This window comes from Clinocottus analis, unplaced genomic scaffold (genome assembly GCF_023055335.1).
Source record: "Clinocottus analis isolate CAN_PGR_092001 unplaced genomic scaffold, fCliAna1.0.p SCAF_7, whole genome shotgun sequence".
NCBI lineage: Eukaryota > Metazoa > Chordata > Actinopteri > Perciformes > Cottidae > Clinocottus > Clinocottus analis.
In genome coordinates this window covers 19,360,991-19,381,330 of record NW_027176229.1, presented here as the reverse complement: position 1 = coordinate 19,381,330, position 20,340 = coordinate 19,360,991, and the positions used below count along the sequence as shown (strand labels likewise).

The following is a 20,340-nucleotide window of genomic DNA, read 5'->3' as shown; positions in this document are numbered from 1 at the left end:
CACTCTGCCATGATTGGCTGTGAGCCTGGGAGCAGTGCACAGAGTTCCCTCCTTATTCCAGAGAGCATCAGTGAGCAGCAGAGTGGGACTTGCTGTGTTGGAGATGCACGCCGGATACTTTTGTTTGTTTTGCTTTCTCTGATCGGGACCCTCGGAGAGCAGACGGAAGACACCGCACGACAGCCAGGAGTGTGTAAATAACCTCTCTCTGGAACTTTCTCAAAAAAGGATAGAAAGTAAGTTATTATGTTCCCTTATTTTCCTCCCTGTCACTCCTCAATAGTACGCCAAAAGCTCTTCTTGCTACTGCATTACTGTTTGAGGAAACTTGACAGATCACATATAACAAAACATGACATGCATGCACATAGATGCGTACATGCATTGGATTACTGAGAGTGTGTACACTTGCATTCTAGGTCTCTGAGGGATGTAGCGTCGTGCTTTAGAGCAGAGGACGGCGCACAGCGGCTTCACAGTGTTCAGCCTCATCTGCAAACTTGCCCCCGCAATGCTTCACGTTGACAGAGGAGCTCAAGGACTCCTCTCCCGAAATCTCCCGGTGTGACTTTCAGGCTGCACGGTGGCGGTGGCGGTAGTCGGCTATAAATAGGCCTGCTCCAAATTGTGCTGCAGTCACAAATAAATTCTGAGGGAAAAGGAAATGACACTGTCATTGTTTCGTTCGAGTCGACACCACTTTGATCCTCTCGAGAACGTAAAAGTAAAACCTAAGAGAGTGAGAGAAAGGCAAACGAGATTTAACACAGACGGACAGGAGAAGGAGACAGATGATGATAGCATCAGTCTGTGTGTGTGTGTGTGTGTGTGTGTGTTTGGGTCATAAGTGTTGGCATGTGTCAGAGTTTTCTTTGTTAAACTGCCACATGTCAGAGCAATACTCAGCAACTCCCCGTAGTTCCCTTAAAGGAGGTTATCACCTCTGCTGCTTAGCCAAAGAACAACTCCCTTGAATTTTTGAATAGCTACGCTTATCAATCACTAATCCAAGTGGCTCGCTATATAGGAGGCGGACGACATTGTGAATGTTGCGGACCATACAAGGAGCAGAGCTTTGTCTTGTTAGGATGGGTACCCCCGCTGAACAAGGCGTCGGGGGGAGGAGGGGTTAAGAAGTTGTATCATACAGCATCATTAAACAGACTAGCACATAAATCAGACCCAGGAGGGTTTAATGTAGAACCAGCTGACCGACATAAGGACCTGTTTACGTTTTATATCCCTAAGTGGGGAGCGGAAATTACATTCTGAAGTTTGTTTCGGACAAAAAAAAAAAGAAAGCAAAATAAGCAAAAGCAGCTTGCCATGAGATATCTTTGATTCACTCTTTCCTTTTGCTTGACTTTGAAGACAGAATAGGTTTTGCATAGAAAACTGAAAAGACAAGCCACTGTCGACTGCCCTTTGTTGCTTCAAAGCAGGCGATTCGGCCTGCTGTTTCTAATAACTACCTGTCTGTCAGCCTGCCTTTCTCCACACTCCTTTATTGCGGTGTAGAACACAGGGAGCCTTGTGTTCTCCCTAACCTCTGCTATGCAAATATATACTGCCAGACTGCCAGCCAGCGCTGGCCTCCACCTCTGCGCAGAGGAGCCTGCGAGATGAGAGCGCAACACTAAATCCATTGTTTCACCTGTGCATCACCTGAGATAGACACTGGCGTCACACACACGCACACACACACACACACACGCTGAGACTCTGCTGTGCGACAGCACTCTCCTCCTCAACCTCTCGTCCCGTTATGTGCAAGTCCGATGAGGCGGAATAATGGATGGCTGCATTGACTCGGAAATTACTTTAAAAGTCGCACAGCGTCGGAGAAAAATGATGATGGGGCACAAATTATATTTGTATTCCTTCAAACCTGTGTTTGTATCCACGTTGTTATGTTGCCCCAGGTCTCTTTTCTGAATGAGGTTTGCTGCTCGCCGGTGGGAGTGAATGGGAACTCAGAGTGATGATGAGCCTGACTGGACAGAAAGCACCTGCACTGCTACCGATGTCTCAGTATCAGTCCTCTGAAAGAGGAGCTCTGCAGCTTTGAGTGATACAGTGAGCGCCGTAGTTTTTTTAAAAATGAGTTTCCAGAGGTGAGGGGTCACGCAGTAGTGGAGGAACGCAGTGTTTGCCGCCAACAAAGTCAAATGTCACACGTTTCCCTTAGCCATTCTTGGCATTTTATCAGTAGAAGTTAATGGAAAATTATACCACTTGCGTCCCAAAGCATATTCATTACTGTAATAAAGTCAGTGTTTGTTTTCCTCTGCTTTTCTGGCAAGGGATAGTATGCAAAAGTCCTCTAACGCTGCTGTGCAAAGGCACTGCATTATGCATGTATACACACAGACATACACACACAAACCCATATGAGTGAGCAGTGCCAAAAACGTTTAAGCATCTTTTTTTTTTTTTACTGGAAACTCCATTCCCATAACAATGAACACGAAAGTCTCTGTGTACTTTGGGCTTTTAGAGGCCATTCTGGGACTTCACTGGTCTACCGAGCTTCAGTAACTGGGCAAGTTGAGTGATTGTAAAAGTCTAAATCTTTTTAAGGAGATGCTTGAAAGTTATTTTCATTAATTACATTCACATCTGCTTTTAACTTGTGGCAGGAAACAGGTGTCTGGAATCAAGAATGGGTTGTTGCTCAGGTAGGGGATCTTCCAAGCCTCCAGATGTTTGGCCAATACTGTCATGAATGTCGTGACCAACGTGCTGTTTGATATTAAATCCAAGGTGTTTGACCTTTGAACCTTTAATGGAGTCCGTTCCAACTGCGCGCCCTTAAAAGGTAGCATCACAGACCGTCCCATGACACTTAGCAACTCACGACACATGTCCAAAACATGCAGAGAGGAAAATATCTACCCTCCCTACTTTCTGTATTCCTCTCCCTATATATAGTAGGGCCCAGTAAACAATGACCTTCAGCACAGCTGGATGGTATCAGGGGAACCACAACACAATGTCTTACCATGAAGTCACAGTGTCATGGTCAGCGGTCGGGTAGATAGCCTTTAATTGATGTCATGTACATTGACATAAGTAGGGACTGATAAAGCAGATGTCAGGGGTATCTTCCTCTGCAGCAGTGTCTGTGTGTGATGACTTTGTTACAATAGGCTGGAAAGAATGGCCTTCAATGGACATGAGCGAGGAGGAGGAGAAGAAGAAGAAGAAGGAGGAGGAGAAGAAGAAGAAGAGGAGGAGAAGGAGGAGAAGAAGAAGAGAGAAACAGCTGTGGCCTTGTACTTCTCGTTCCCGTTGTAATACTGGAAGTCCTGTCATTGTGTCTGTGAAAGAGCAACAGTACTTTAACAGACGTATAGTAGCAATGATCTGGGATCTTGTGGAGAGGATAGGTGGGGTGGGGGAGGGGCTTGATAATGAGAGAGGGGTGGTCATCTTCTGGTCATCTCTCACACGGCACATCCTCGTGTTTTGTTTACCGAACACAGGATGCTTTGTTTTCCTGGGCTGCAGTAAAAGTTTCCGTAAACAACTGTTGACATTTTCTATGTTTGGAACGGGTCACGGCAATGTTGCTCCTAAAAACACAAGACGCAGAGAGACGAGCAGAAATTCTTTGTGCCCTGGCTGAATGGGGAGGAGGGAGGGACCCTGAGACCCATCACACTGACACGGGGAGGACAAAAAAAACAACAACAAGCACCTCTTTCTAGGCTTGAAAGTTGAGCAGCGCCGAGAAACCAACACATTTGGCACTCGACGACTGTCCGTGTCCAACCACAGCGTCTCCGATAGAGTGAAGCAACTGGATAGTGTTGCATTGTAACGTATCAACTTGTCTCTCACTGAGAAGTAGATTGCAGTGCCATGTAGTAAGCACATACTGCAGAGTAATCAGAGTTAAGTGCCTTTGACAGCTAGTGTTTGTGCAAGGAAGTGGAGAATAAACATAAGGGGTGGCACATGGATTATTTGATGTTTTCCCCCCACTGCAACAGGGCCACAAAAGGACTCAATTGAGCTTACTCCTGCTTTTTGCATTGAGCCCCCAGCTTCCTCTGAATGATATCCAACATAGGTGCATGCTTTTTCTGCCAGCAGAGAGCCGGCTTGCCAGTTGGCAGGAGTTATATTAAAACAAAGGCATTTGGTCAGGTGTCCTATACTACTTATCAGGTCACAGTCCTGATAAGAGCCCCCGCCTTGTGTAGGACACCGATGGAGGGAAGCCAGCTCGCTAACATTAGATCAGGCAGCCTTCGCCTACACTACAGTCACACGTAAAACCCTTTTCTGAAACCCACATCCAGTGAAACTTTCCCAATACGGTGGTCATTTACACGACCAACCGGTAATCTCAGTTCTGAGAAGAAGAATTGTGCTTTTTTCACTGGGCTTGCTTGCCGCTGTTTCTGTATTCAATTATGGTTCTCCTGACTTTGGGTTGGGTACGCTCCAAAAGAACTGGCTCGTACAACATGTACAACAGTCGAATGAGACAAGTTTGTTTAACAGCGGGTGCACAGCATGTTAACACTGTGTCTTGACTTATGGCATGTCATGAATATCTCCTCCGCCGAGGAGAATCATGCTTGTGTGTGTGTGCGTGGATCCGTGAGCGAGCGTGCCCGTCTGTGTCTGTCTGAGGCTAATCTCGCATTTCTGCTGCAGCAAACTGCATAATATGTTGATCGTCACGTTATGGCTGCGTGACCTCTCGACCTCTCGCATCTTTTATTGCCCGTTTCATACTACCATTGACTGCCCGCTGACTCCTCGTTCCCTTGTCGCACACTTCTATTGTTTTGAGGCGGTGTGTTCGGCTAGCAGCTAACAATTTACAGAGCTACACACACAGCTGACCGCATCACCAAGAGGCTCTCTGTGGCAAAAGGTTATTGTGTGCCTTTTTAAATTGGCATCAACCTCATGTTTCCACGTACCTTGTTGAAAAATAGACCTTCGTCTTTGACGTGACTTGTGAGAGAGAACAAAAACGTTCAAAATATAAAATAAAAACAGACATGGTAGAATTATTCATTTGGGTTCTGGAGCATATTTCCCCTAAAGCTGTTGTCTTGTTTCCTGTTTACTCATTTCAACTGGTGTCGGCAATCAAGCTAATATTGTCAATTGGCTCCAGACCTCAATTTCCCATGATATTGGTGTCATGGGGAAACATGGCTGTTTCACACAATGTCCTCACACGCCTCATATTCCTCTAATCATCGGACCAATGTTGTCCCCTAAGATAGGTAGTGTCACAGCTTGCTTTATCCAGCAGCATAACAGCCAACTGGCCCAGCTTTTTGGTTTGTGCTGCTGCCACTGCACTCTATTGCCAAAATGTAAGCTTATATTACACTTATAGTCATTACTAATAGTCATCTTATCCTATAATATTTCATGAGAGGTTGGATTTTTCCTTCTGATAATATATCAGTTGCAATGTTTGGAGGTTCTTTACTGGGGAATGATGCCCAACTCCACACGTATGTGGTTCTGTATCTAATTTGTTTTTCACATTTGTCGCAGCGTGTGCTTTGTGTGTGTGTGTGTGTGTGAAATGTGTAAATTAGGCTTATTTCACTCGCCATCAAAAGGTTTGAATATACACTGGAAAGCACATAATCTAGTTGTTACATACAGTCCCAATAATAGCTCACCATCACATACAGATATCTGAATGTCCCATCATTTTCTTATCCTCCCGATAATCCCATCAATCTGTTGTTTATCTGTAAACGGATGTGAGATGGGTCTCCGCTGCACCCAGGTCCATGAAATGGTCTCTCGAAATGAGTTTGTCCTCATCCTGGTTACACGAGATAAATGAATTCTGTTGTAAAACGTCACTCTCTATTTTACTTTCTCACTCCTATTCACTGTTTGTCTCACAACAGTGGGTGGAAGAGTATTCGGTCTCAGGGTCTAATTTAATGTGACCATCTAAGGATGTTATTTCACAAGCCTTGGCCAGACCTATGTTAATCTCATCGCCAATCTCATAACATGGATCTGTAGCATGGAGACGTGTTCGCGCTTGGCTCTGTCTAATAAATCAGTCCAACAGATGATCAAGTTATACAGAAGCAGGGCTTTAGACAATGTACCGGATATAATTTAATGCATACAGTAGAAGTATTTTTTACTGAAAGCCTAGAGTATGAACTGCATGCTTTACTGCATACTAAGGTCATCCGTCATGTGGTGAGTGAAGTTTCTACTGAAATGAAGTTTCATGCACTGGCACTATTTGCTTGTTAGGGTCGACGTGAAGGTCGTCTTTACATTACATGCACACATTCTATAGTTTATAGAGGGGAATCAACAGTTTGTGATAAATCTGTTGTCATTTTCCTTGGCATCTGAATCTGCTAGAGGTCGCTGACTATCTAACCCTAATAAACGAGAAGCGCTTTTAGCTGGACAAACGAGTTTGGCGAGCGTGTCTGCTAGGAAATGTTTTGTTTTATGAAATGCCAGCATTTCTGTGTTTTTGATGCCGCTTCCAGCTGGCACATCTGATCATCGCAGGGGTTTGCTGGAGAAATCCGCCTTGCCCTCCCTGTGTTTCTGCCACTGGAAATGTTTTATAAAAACAAGATTACGGATATGTAATCAGCTTTCTGGCTCTGCCTGTTTAATCCGAGGCCAAACTAAGCTTCAGAGGTTGGGTCTTTTTTTACATAACATGATGGGAAATCAGGAACAACATTTCACCTCTGAGCAGCTGAGGTGTTAGGCCATCCTTTCCATAGCTCATTGGTTTGTCTGCTTTGCTTACATGAATCCAGTTTTCGCAGTCACACAACCTGCGGGTGGAGGGGGGGCTCCTCAAATGGCAAAAACATTCACCATCATCGTGGTGCCTCACGTGTTTCACGGCCACATGTGCATATGTGCTAGAATACAGGTCTATGGAGTGAAGTTTTGCACGAGCTCAAACTTAAAACGTTACCACGTGAGTGTCTCTTAGAACGGAGAGAAGAGAATAAAACAACACGCACACACCTACAATACTGTAAGATACTCCTCTTCCCTCACTACAGGTGTCAGTGCACGACGACGAGCTACCCAACCGGTCCCTTCAGATGCGGAAATTTACATGAATCCGGCGAGCAAGTCCAACAAACGGAGTTACCCGGTTAGTCGCTAAATTAACGTTCAACGTTGCGTATTTAACGTCACTGAATATGAAAGTGTGTTTATACTAACTGTTAATTGTTATGAAAATGGTCGCATGACTAACGTTAAACACTGCACATGACACGACTAAAAGTAGGAGGCTAAAATACACAACAGTAAACGTGCATGCTTAGTTACACGTTTAGACTGTTGCTAGCGTAGCGTGGCGGCTAGCTAGTTTAGAGCTAAATAGTTAATGGTCAGACTAACGGCTCTAACGGTCAGAGCTAGCTTAGGTGCTCTCTGTGATACTGAAAATCGTGTCCCGTCCTTGGGTGAAATTTGTCTTTCAACGCACCGTCAGCTCTCTCTCTCTCTCTCTCTCTCTCTCTCTCTCTCTCTCTCTCTCTCTCTCTCTCTCTCTCTCTCTTTGTGTGTGTGTGTGTGTGTGTGTGTGTGTGTGTGTGTGTGTGTGTGTGTGTGTGTGTGTGTGTGTTTTGGGGCAAACTTCTGACAGTAGTACTGCATGCTGTGAGCCTCTCAATGAGCAACACTACATGGTAAAGTATCAGACTGTTGGTCTGGATTGTTGTCATTATATAACAGTCATTACAATTTCCAAGTTGACCCACAGCATAGGAAATATGAAAGGCTCACATGATGCCAGCCCCCAACATAAATGCATATGTCTTTGCATCTGTGTTTAGTTTGATACATTTTCCCTAGGCTATGTTAACATATGGACCATAACTGGCGAAATACCCAGTATTAGTTACCCTGCCAGTCATTCTCTAAGTAGCTATGGTCATTAGAGGGGCAGAAACCCACTACGACTGGGTTGTCGACCTTGGCATGAAGCGCCATGGCTGTGCTCAGTCAGTCATCAGTGCCCCCCTATTGAATCGCATCTGATGAGGGAGTTATAGGCTGAGATTGGCCTCGCCACTCGTGTGCTTGCTATTTTCTTCTGGCCTGTACAGTCATCCCCAGGTCTGCAGGGCCTACTCCTGCCTTCGGTCAGTGATGTCATTTGGCTGTAGTGGGCCATGTGCATGAGAGAAACGGGATCGTAGACAATACCGTATGTGTTTAAGAGGGATAGAAAAGGAGGCTTCTGGTTGAGAAAAAATAGACAAAAAACACGTCTGAAATGCTTACAAATGTGCAATTTTTTTTACATCAGCAGAACTATAACTAATGGGCGTACAGGATAGTGGCAGCTGCTATGAGCACAATGTGTAATATAAATTAAGATAGGTATTGTGGATAATTAAAAAACAAAAACGACAACATGTATAATGTGTTGCATGTTTTTATTACACATATTAGAGGACAGAATATGTATCAGGAGTGACAACTTGGTGTGAGAGGACTGGCCACTGTAGCTCTCTGGAGACCTCTGCTGGCACGTGAGAGCAGAGCAGCACACTGTTTTCATAAAGAACTACTCCTTTGAAATATTGTACGAATTCCGTTTTTCTAATGTGTTTTTTTTTAATTTATAAATTTGTCATTCTGCTGTTAATAATACACCAATGTGGATTGTAGCTGCTGCTGTTGACTGTAACACTGTGTAGTAATTCACCGGAGGCTTTACACAGCTCTTTCTTTGTTTAACTGGTCCACAGTGAGCTATAAACGGGTGCTGACACAAAGGCTTCCCTAATTATGAGCCAGTAGTAAGAGGAAAGAAGTAATACAGTTTAAAGGCCACAGACAACAGTCTCCTTCCTCTGGTTATAGGCACTAAATTGGCTCTTAAAACACGTCACAGTAAAATACGATATTTATTCTTTCTTTATAGACCGCAGTGTATGGCCAAGACTTATTAAAAAGAAAAACAGCAACCTGCTTCGGCTGGAACATTGACTGTATATAATAATTGGACGTAGTCACCAGAAGTGATACAAGAGGGTGGAGCTAAGTATGACCAATAACCGATGTACGAACAATGGATAAGACATTTTTACGCAACCAAAATGGTTACAATTTACTTTCATGAACTGAGTACACACAGTGAAAGGGTTAAAGTTGCAAGACAAAAACACGGATGACTCCCAAATTGGACAACGCCGTGGCTGTGACCTCTCAGTCGCAAGTTAGCCATGGTCTTAAACATCCCCTGCTTTTCCGTCTAATTTACTCTAAACGGGACCCATAATTTCTTAATTGAACACGTGAAACTAACATTTGAGACCCTGAACTTATGTTTACAATGTTTATTTAGGTAATGAATTAAGAGAGGAGTAGGGTCGTTTTATTATAGACTTCTTTTTGCGGCTGGAAGCATGGTTAATGAGCGTCATGAAAGTTAACCAAACTGTAAAGCTCCAGACTGTAAAACAACGGGCTGAAAGACCAGCGCCGTTTATAGTGGCATTCATTGACGTTAAAGATATGTGACAGTTTGTAAAATGAAAGTCTCAGATGTTTTTTTAACATAAAATCAGCAACAACTCTAATAACTCTTAGTCAAGTAAATGTGGCAAGACCTTTAAATATATATGAAGTCATGTTAATTATACTTTAAAGGGATACTCCAGTAATTTAGTATTGTACAGCTATTAAGTTGAGGGACTTTCCAGAAGAGGGTTTAAAAACATCAGTTAAAATCAGGGCAGCAGAGGCTGAGATTTAACAGACGAGTTAACAGACTTAATTTGTATCACATTGCAGGTGCACTAACAGTGATCGGAGCATTTTTAATAAGAAGGCTTAGTGCTTCATTAACTGTGATTAATTGACTCTTCAACACAAGATCAAATCTTAAATATGACAAAATCATGATGTCACAAATGACCCTATCCTGAGCTCCAGAAAGAGCCAGAAAGCTACTTTTTGGACATGCATGCAACGTGTAACTTATCACGTTTTGAACATGAAAAATCAGATGATTTTTTTTTAACTGAATTTATTCATACTATAATAAATATGGCAGTGAAGAAAAAGATGTTAACCTGTGAAAATGGCATTTCAGTTAGTGGAGATAAAAAGCTTTTCTCTGTTGCAGCTGCCATCAAGCTGATGATCCAGACAGGTTTCTATATAAAACCCTGCCAGGTGCAGCTCTACAACATCTCCTGCAGTGCTCAGCAGGGGCTTTGATCCAAACCGAATGTGCTATAAACCAACATGCAGTCAAACTTCCCTTATCAAAACAATCATTTTTGCTTTTTGGTGCAAAGTCTTCCTCTAATAATTGGTTTTGCATTTTAGACGTAAGTTGTTTCTAAAACTGAGGCTCAAAAGCCCCAAGAACTACAAAAGTATATTTGTAACAGGTCATCCATCTTTTAGTGAAAGTGATAGAAAGGTAGCCAGCTTCTTAAGCAGTGACTGAGCGAATGAATTGTCTGAAAGACCTGGGAATCGAAATGATTTCAATCTAATAGAATTCCATTACCGCTGCACAGTTGAATATCAAACTGCATCCCACAACTGATGAACACAATTTCACAGCACAAAAAGCCAGCAATAATATATATGACTCTGCCAGACAGTTGGTGGAATATAAGACATTTATTTAAGGAGCCAGAGATGTGAGAGCTAATTTCCATTTCAAGTTAATGTTTTTTAGCCCCGGTCCACTTGCTGTGAAATGGCTCGTCATTGTCAACAGAGAGTGGTGAATGGGGAGGGAATGGAAAGGAAATTGAACAGTTTTGCCAGATGTGGCTTCGCAACCGTTTTGTTTGATTTATCCACACTTGAGAGTGAATTGGAGCTCCCGACATGCACCGCATATGATCAAATGTATATGGTTTTGAAGTGTAGAATAAGGACGTAATCCCTCCTTCAATAGAAAGCCTGTATCAAGTGACACATCTATCGTCCGCAGGTTGTGTTTCAGGTGGTTTGTGTGCATGCGCACGTATGTTGCATGCCTTTTGAGTTTCAGTGCCAGAGTGTGCGATTGTGTTGACAGGAGAGGACAGCCTTCCGGCGGTTTGATTGTAGCTGATTTATGTGATGTATGGATTGATGGATTGAAGTGGCAGTTATCAGTAGTCCTCTGTGGAAAATGACAGGACAAGGTCAGCCAAAGAAAGACAGAGACTGTTATTGACGGCACTCCACACAGTCTCCACATAGAAGACAATTTTATTGAAGGCTGAGGCTCGCCTTAATCATTTGTACTATTGTGCCTTGCGAGTGCAGCACCACTTGGAGGAGCCACTGCTCAGCCAGTGTGGGCTGAAAGCCGACTGCCGCTCCACACTGAGGACCGAGGCTTATTTTCTATTCATTTATTTCCCCCCCTTACGAGAGGCAATACTTCAAAAGTGGTTCAGCAGTGATCTTAAAGCTGCAATCAGTGACCAAGATACAATTACCAAATCAATAGGATAATAATTTGAGTTGCCATCTTTAGATAAGTGAAGAAACTCTGCGTGGTGGAAAAATCCACTTCAGTCGATGGCTGTGAAATTAAATTGATTGGATGGAGGGAGAAGGATGCTTTTAGTGAGCATCAAACAAGTGTCACTGCATATTTACTCTGAAAACACCGTGATGTGTCGTATAATGGATTGTAAATTATTTTAATTTCGAGAAGCTAAGATGGAGCTTTGCCTGATTTGTTTAATGATTGCTTCATTTTAGTATTTGCCATCTAAAATGTACTGTTAATGTATAATCTTCCAGTGGCTTTCCTCCACGATATTAGCATAACAAATTTAGGAAAAAAGCGCTCTTGATTAATATGGTCTATGCAGATCCGCCCACAAAGAGAATAAAAGTGACTGGCCATTTCAACAAAGCCACAGCGCCTGCACAACCCCAGCTGATTGAATGGCTACAATAAAAGGCTGAGATACTTTTGAGCGATTATTCAATAAGCAGCTGTGGGAGCTCAACACAGTGGCTGAAATTTAGAGCACGTTGGATAGCCGTGACCTTCCACTGCCGGGTGAGAAGAAACCATAGCTTAGCTCAATTTTTGCTCACTCGCCTAATGTAATCACACAGAATAAACTCCCATCGCTCTCCTAAAGATGGCAGGAAGTTAATTGAAAAAGCCAACAGAGAATGTATCAAGAGGACAGAGGAAAGACATGGCACCTGCAGACGGCAGTTTCACGTATCGCGCAGGTGGGGGGTGGATCTGTAGGTCTAATCGCACCTCACATAACCAAGCCCAGACAGAAATCAACCGCCTGTGGTGTGTGCTGTGGGCCCACGCCGTGCCACACTGATTCGTCACACACACATGCATCAGGGCTTCCTGCCTGCGATGCAAAAAAAAGACTAGATCGGTTTGTTTTAGTGCAAAACAGCGGTGTTGCTGAGTGGCAGGTCTCACAAGCGCAGGCGAGACCTTTGAATAGTCTGGGCGTGGGCGACATGGCCAAAATCTTCTTAGAAGTTAAGATATTCAAGATACATTATGAACATGTTAGAGGTCATTGCATATCTTAATAACGATGTATATCACGATATGCAACATTTTCTGGTGGTTCAATAAGTGAATATAGTAGCTTGATATAGCCCCACTCCCAGAAGCAGAACTGTTATCAATTCAGATGCTTTTTAGTATCAATTAAGATGACAAAATTGTGTATGACAATATATCGATATATGATTGAATCACTCTCCCATTCCGTTGACAGAGAATTAATTATCCTATTGAAGTGTAGGCGTGTCTGAGAGGGAAGAGTGTCGTGAGGCTGGTTATTCAGCATAAAAATATATATTTGTGTCACAGTCAGTGAAAATACGCATTAATAATCTGTGCGGTTCACATTGCTGTGGAGGCAAAGATTTGAAGAGCATGGTCATCTGCTGCCTTTTTTAATTGAAAATTTGCATGTCAAAATACTTCATCCCCCCCTCCAGTGCAGCTTTCGGGAAGCTTTGTGAATAATAATGGCGGTACGAGATCAAGAGCCTGATGCTGTTTATCCCTCTTCTTCTCCCTCTGTGTACTTTGGATCTGCATCATGTCTCCTGCCGATTCCGTTTTTGCTCAATTTGCTTTGTACTATCAAGATTGCAATCCACATTGTTTTGGAGAATCCTCATATTTGAGTTGAAGGCTCACCCTGCAGAGACAGCGGGAGGTGGAAAGAGGGAGAGTTTATTTCAGTTATTTTAACAGCTCCTTCAAGCCATGCTGGACCTTTAGTCGAATTAGAGCAAGCAGGAGGAATTTTTATGTGGCGGATAATGACACAATAGTTTGCACTCAGACACCGAGTTCTTGCCAGTTGCAAAATGTCAACTGCGCCGCCACGTTCAGGAAAGTTTGTATCACTCCGTCCGCTAATTAGAGTTTTCTCACTCTGTATGAGTGTGACACAAAACCAGAGAAGAGCATGATTGACTGAACTAGCTGTTTACAGTTTTCACAACTGCAGTCTCGACAAATTCAAACTAATTGACTGGGTCTTCCGAACAGGCACCGTACAATAGAGCTGCAGCTGTGCAGAATGTGTCAAGTGCAACACCGCCAGCAAGGCTTTGCAGACACTTTAATCATGGAGACTTACATCATTAGAACACTTAATGGCTACAGAGGCATGGAAAGAAGTGTGAGGTGCCGAGAAATGTCTCACGGAAAATGTCCAACTCGCTGTTGCTCCATGTTAAGGGATTGTGGTGGCTATGTTGAGCCGGCTACAAATCGGTTCTGGTTCCAGAGCCTGTAAGTGTGGTTCAGCATGATGGCTCATAGCAGTTAACGCTCGCAGAGATAGCTGAATATGAGCAGAAGTCAAGGCTGCGGTTTGCCCTGAGGTTAGTCTGTGCTCCATGCTGATGATTACAGCCTCGTGTGCAGATTACACTCCCACTGGACCAAACCCAACTGCAGGACTCTCACAGTAGAAGAGGACCAAATCATTTTGAGTGGAGCTGTTCTCACCAGCCCAAACATAATAAACCTAGTGGTGTAACTAAATGTGTAATACTTGCAAAGTAACAATGATCCAATGTGACTGTTGGATGCCACTTTGACAAACAGCATGCAACTCCTCTCCTCTTCTCTCCTCTCCTCATAGCCTAGCTCTGTCTGTTTTTTTTCTGTAGGTGGTTATTACCTGGTCGTGCTGTGACTCCGTATCTATTTAGTTGCGATGGGCCCGAGCTAACAGACCGGGGTGGAGGATAATGTGTTACCCGTTTAGCTGTTTCTCTCATTCAGAGTGCATCCAGTGTTGCTGATGAGTCCTGGGAGACAGGGATAACGCAGGGATGGTGTTGTTCTGAGCTCATGGACCATACAAATGAAGGCGTATGTAGGGAAAGGCAGGTAGAGACAATGTATTATTCAGGGACTGCGCATGTGCATTTAAACAGAAAAGAGTGCTAAATTACCTTCTTACTTTCTTGATACTTTTTGCTGGTTGATAACAAAAAGACACCTTGATGTGAGATGAATGCGAAAACACTAGATTGTCTGTGAACGCTCCAATCAAACCAAACCAAGATTGGATTATTTACGTCTTTGAAGTTCTCAAGGGATTTTTTTTTTTTTTGCAGGTGTCTCAATACTTTACACTCTAAGAACAATTGTGGACATCTAGTTCAGCACGAGAGAGAGAGAGAGAGAGAGAGAGAGAGAGAGAGAGAGAGAGAGAGAGAGAGAGAGAGAGAGAGAGAGAGAGAGAGGTGTAGGCTCAGGGTTATCAGGCCATGTAAACAGAACAAGGTTGTGTGTAACTGGGTGATGATTCACTGACCTTTACCTTTTACACCCTAATGCATATAGTAGGTCCTTTCTCACCACATACACACACATGCACTCGCACGTCCATACGCATTAGTGCTCGGTTGTCTAGGAGATCAAAGCTTTCACATTCTCAAACCACAAAAGCCCCTGGAGATGGCATAAACTTACCTCAGCCTGTCAACAAACAGCTGTCTTGCTTGCACAAACAATAAACAACACATTTCAAAATAACCCATCGCTGCATATCAATTCTTCACAGATTTGTTCATCTTTTTCATTTTGTAAAAACTTTACTTCGATGAAGTAACATACATCAAAATGTTCTCTGAATCCAACTGAATGTTTGATTGACTTTATTTTAAAGTTTACATGCCTGCAAGTCTTGGAAATTAGATGGGCTGCCTCCTCACAAAATGTTTTTCTTTTTTTTTTGTATTCTTTTGCTGATTCCCCTCTCCGATTATGTCTGTGCGACGGAAGCCTTCCTGTTTTCAGAGGTGGCACGCACCATGGAAGAGAATGAGCGGTCCAGAGACAACAGCCAGCGGGACAGCGTAAGTGAACACCAGCTTTGTATTTTTATTTCCCCCTTTACATCCTTTCATCTTTCATCTTTACATAACTCTGCAACGTGACAGTCAACATAGTCACGTCTTCTATCGCACTCCATTATATGTAATTATGTCAGGGCTTTTTATACGTCTGGTCCTAATACATATCCCATGAATACTTAAGTTTAAGTAGTAAGAGTTTAATGAGCTACTCATAAATATCTGAAAATTACACACTAGTTTCGACCATTAGTGGCGGTGTGGGATGAAACCCCCAAATGGGATTTTGTGAAAGTGAGATAATTCAAATTGTGAAAAGACTTGTGTGATGACAGTGTGGTGTTCATGATGTGCAGTGTAAATCCTTTTTATGTACTTGGAAAGATGGTTTGGAAATGTTTGGTACATACCTAGAATACAAACATGTCTCAGCTTCTGTGAAGCAGAATTTAAACGTAGCAAAATAACTTCTGGTCCGTTCCCATTAGCTGTAGAAAAGAGTAAAAAAAAAAGGCATCGTCCATTTAGTGATTCAGGTGAGATCAATTTGTCTTTCAGCAAGAAATGCACACACATCCTTGTCGAGCATACATGACAACCAATTATTTGAATGCAGTCATCTTTTATGCTAGCATCTAACACTGCAAACCGCAGTATTTTACAGCACCATGTTATACGATCTCCACAAAAGGTAAAAACTGTTATTTTTCTCTCATTGCGTATCTCTATTATCACCCATCCCCCACAACAACCACCAGCAACATCTTCCAGACTGAATCTGGGCTCTTGCATGATGTCGCCGGAGTTGTGTGCAAGCTGTCCGTCACCCACCACTATCCATCTGGATTTAATAGGCGGGTTCCTGGAAATCCTCACAAACAACTAGAGAGGTCAGAGCTGCTGTGTTCCACGAGAGATGGAGCTGGGATAGAGCAGCAGCACCGTGCATGAATAAGATATTCAATCACACTCCTTGGTTGTTGACCTTGAGCCGACGTCCAAATGTAGGGCCGGTGTGTGAGTCTTTCAAATTGGCTGACATCAGAGAGGAAATGCATTAAGCATGCAGATGGAGTATTTCCCCTTGAAAGACTGCTGCAAGTTCGCCACATGGTCCACCTGCTCTTTGTCAGTATAGAAACCTTATTATTATCAGCTCTTTCAGATGCATTTTTCTGCCTCGCCGTAGGATATTAATGTGCTACTCGGATATTAATTGTTATAAACAGTGCTGCTTTTAGAAAATGTGAATCGATGCTGGTGAACTCTTTGTCTCTCCTGTGGGGAAACACTGAAGCCAGAGGTCACCTATTGCGGGGGAAAAACAAAAACAAAAGACATGATTGCCTACAAGATAGACTGCTCAAATTGATGCACAACACATTACATTAAAACAAATCCATGTAGTCCCACTGGCATATTATTAAAAAGAGCTGCATGAATGTAAATGGTTACAGAAAAAAAAATAAACGCAACGGTGACAATTATAAATGACCTTTTAAAATGGAATAAGATCCCTTCGAGAAGAACAAACTCTGATTGATGTTTCACATTTTGTGTCATTTAAAAGGCAATGATAATTTTAATTACACAACTGCTCGTTGCTAAAAAAAATAAATGTCTTGGGGATGGGAAAAAAAGTATTTTTTGACTGTTATCTCCCTTCCTTGTTCGTGGGAAGCGGTAGTGAGCTGCAGTAAGAAGATTTGGCGAGTTGAGCTGTAATTCATCTAAGATGTGCCTGTGATTAATGCCTTCGTCACTTAAGACGGAGTGAAGAGAGCAGGGCAAGGGGGCAAAGAGGAGCGACAAGTGTTGCGAGAGGAATGGGGTGGGACATCAAGAGAGGACAGGTAATTAGAGAGAAGAGAGAAAGGGGAGAGTGGTGGGGGGGAGAGGTTACGACAAGAAGTGGATGTGAAAAACAAACTGAGAGCTGTGGAGATGCTCCCTCATCATCCTGAGGGGCATATTGAGGTAGAGCAGGGACACAGGCTGCACTGATGAATTCGTTCTGCAAGGCTCTCGGGGGCTGTCCAATAAGGCTGCGCCATTGATGAATAGTCATGAATCACCTTATCAGCATCACCATGGTTACGCAGATGTGACTGTGGCCCCGTGAATGCGATGAACAAATAAAAAATGGGCAAAGCGTCGCTCTGTCTACTTCCCGCGCACATCTTGATCGCCAATTAGAGCCCAGCAGGGGAGCATCGGGCCGTGTGTTTGGGCCTCTCTGGCCTTGAAGATGAAGGGCGCAGGTTTGCGAGTGAGGTGAAGGGACCTGGTTGGTTCGGGGAAGGCGATGCTTGGGGATTTAATGCACGGGAAGAGTGCAAATATGAAGGAGCAGGAGGATTCATCTTGAGTTATTTGATGATTTAAAATCACATTCATCAGCAGTAAAGCCAGTTGACACTCAGCTCATACAGGTGTGGGCTGGCGGGATGAGGAGAGGGGAAGTGGATGACAAGATATTAAATGAAAAAGAGCTGGGAAATTAGATTGAACAGGATCAGAGGATGGGAACATTATCAGAGAAGTCTCTGAAAGATGAGCGGGACAAGAACCAGCTGCAGGAGATCAAATAAAGAAAATGGACAAGGGATAATAGAATAAAATAAAGGGCTTGGACGACAAGTCATAAGTTATACTTATATTTCCTTACACAGACATATTTATGGAAGAAAAAAAACACACGCTCAATTCAATTCCCCAAAAACTGGGCTTTTAACACTAGTTTGCATCCTCTTCAGGATTTTAAGGCACCATTAAAGACAGGTAGGTACCACTTATCTAAAACAATGAGCCAAGTTTTTTGTTCTTGTTGTAAGGGCTTTTTTTTATCACTCCTCTTATTCCACCCTACTCTCATTTTTCACCCAAATGAACTTTTTTACGGCATCATACACAGCGGAGTGCATCGTTACAATACACCGAGCAATAGCCTTCTTCTTATCACTGATGTGCCGGGGCCAGTGCAAACATTGCTAATTGTTTTTGAGCCACTGCTTATCTGCCGGCATATTTATCCATGAGAGAGCCGAGTAGTCCACGGCATATTTGAAACATGTAATTAGATAAGCAGGCAGCTACATACAATGAGGACATGCTCGGCCACTTTGGGAAATGATATGTGTTTTTGCCCCCAAGTCCGGCTAAACTGAATGGGGCCAATTTGTTTTATTTATCTGGTCCATACGCACTTGTCATGGTCTGTCCTCCTGTCCTATTTGTTTGTGGGGAGCCAACACTCACTGTAAAGGCATCATCCAAGCACACAGGGAGGAAGGCAGACAGGCCCAATATTTATCTCTTGCGCTACACCTTGTGCAGAGACACATTACCACCCGCTCAGCTTTTCTCATTTCACAGCTTGTTGACTGCGTTTAAAGTGCGATCAATCTTACGTAAGGTGTTTGACGGCACGCTCGGCGTGGACGTGGGGCTGACGCATGAAGAGCGGTGTGTTAACGCAGGGGGAAGGTTCACGTGCCGGATTCGAGTAAAGACAAATCTGCTGTCGTGGTTGCGGTCGGATCCCATTGAGGGACGACACACGTGCTATCTTTCTGTCTCCCCATTACAGAACAATCCAGATACAAACACTTTATCTCGGCTCTGAGTCAGCTGCACTTCATATCTTTGTTTCACAATGACCTTAGCCCTTTGCACAGATGAGAATTCACCGAAAATGTGCGGTAAATGTTCAGTAACTTCAGCACTATCAGCCGCCTATTAAGTGTTATCTTGCGTTTCTTCTGTTGCATCAGTTCCCCCGTCGCGGTAGGTATGGGGGGGGCCTCCCATTGGAATTTCATCTTATTTTCCTTTGCATCGACCAGTGCTTCACAGAGCCATGCTTGAAGTCGAGGAAGACCCCAGGTCTGGTCCCTGACAGGCGAATCTTCTCCTGCCTCAGGCGACTTGAGGAAAAAGGGGGATGGGGGCTCTTTGAAAACTAATTGATTCATCTCCCTCACCTCCAATTTGACACTTCAGTACACCGTTGTTCTTCCTTATCACCCGTCCTGATAGTTTTCTCGCACTTAATCTTTTCCCATGTCTCATTTCTGTCACTTTTCATGCTGGGATTAATAGGAAACAACAATATATGTGCCACTGTGTTTTTTACAAACTACCACATCCTGCCTGCTATCACACTGCGAAATTGGACACTTTTTGCAACTGCATTTGAGGCAGACATTTTATCCCAGGCATGCTATGTCACATCAAAATCAAAATTTGCATTTTTATCGAAGTTGTACTACCCAAAGAGTGATGCAAATTTAAATGGAAATGTAAGACAGCGTTGCGTTGGGTAGAAAAGGGGAAAGAAAAAAACCCTCAAGACTTAATGTATACCATGAATATCTAAGAATAGAAAGCCAATTTGCATATAACAGTAGGAGCAGACACTTAGCAGAGGCATGGAGATTTTTAATATCCCACACAAAGAAAGGTAAATATCATTACTGCCACATGTGGTACAGCTGCACTCTGTATTTCACGGTATATGTGCGATGAAACGGAGGTTTTCTGATGATTGATTAAGGACCACTATAGGTCTAAACAATTTATTATTTGAGTCCACAAAAATATTATTTGTGTGAAAAATATACCCGTGCATGATATCCTCTATGTTTTATATGATATATTTATGTCTGTTTATTTACGTATTGGCGGAAATATTTATGCTGTAAATGCAAAAAGAAGACTGAAACAGTAACATTTTCCCAGCGCACTATCCCTCTTTTCTCTGTCCTCCTTGACCCTGATAAATCTGCTGTGGAGCTGTGAGCACTGTGGACTTTAGGAGATGAACTGAGTTAATTTTTACTGCCCCACTAGGATACTGTGTTTTACAGCTACGTCAACCATCTGAGGCAGTAAAAACGCACACCCTGGTTGTAAATACCAGTAGCTCTCACCACGGAGAGACAGATAAACCTGTGTCGTTGAGGCAACCCTTTCCCCTCGACATCATGTGCCGAG

At 43.2% G+C, this 20,340-nt stretch overlaps 1 protein-coding gene across 2 annotated transcripts in view; it reads left to right on the top strand.

The window, feature by feature from the left end:
* The first annotated feature begins 218 nt into the window (after window positions 1-218).
* The window catches only part of pde4d (phosphodiesterase 4D, cAMP-specific), a 151,203-nt gene continuing 131,081 nt past the window's right edge, over window positions 219-20,340 (top strand). Inside the window, exons 1-3 of one of the 2 annotated variants that reach the window (XM_068566787.1) lie at window positions 219-236; window positions 7,050-7,144; window positions 15,275-15,348. In XM_068566787.1, the coding sequence (XP_068422888.1) occupies window positions 15,304-15,348 (45 nt within the window). In that variant the 5' untranslated portion in view covers window positions 219-236; window positions 7,050-7,144; window positions 15,275-15,303. Of the gene's footprint in view, window positions 237-6,932; window positions 6,962-7,049; window positions 7,145-15,274; window positions 15,349-20,340 lie in introns of those variants that run through there. The other variant, XM_068566786.1, reaches the window with a different exon arrangement.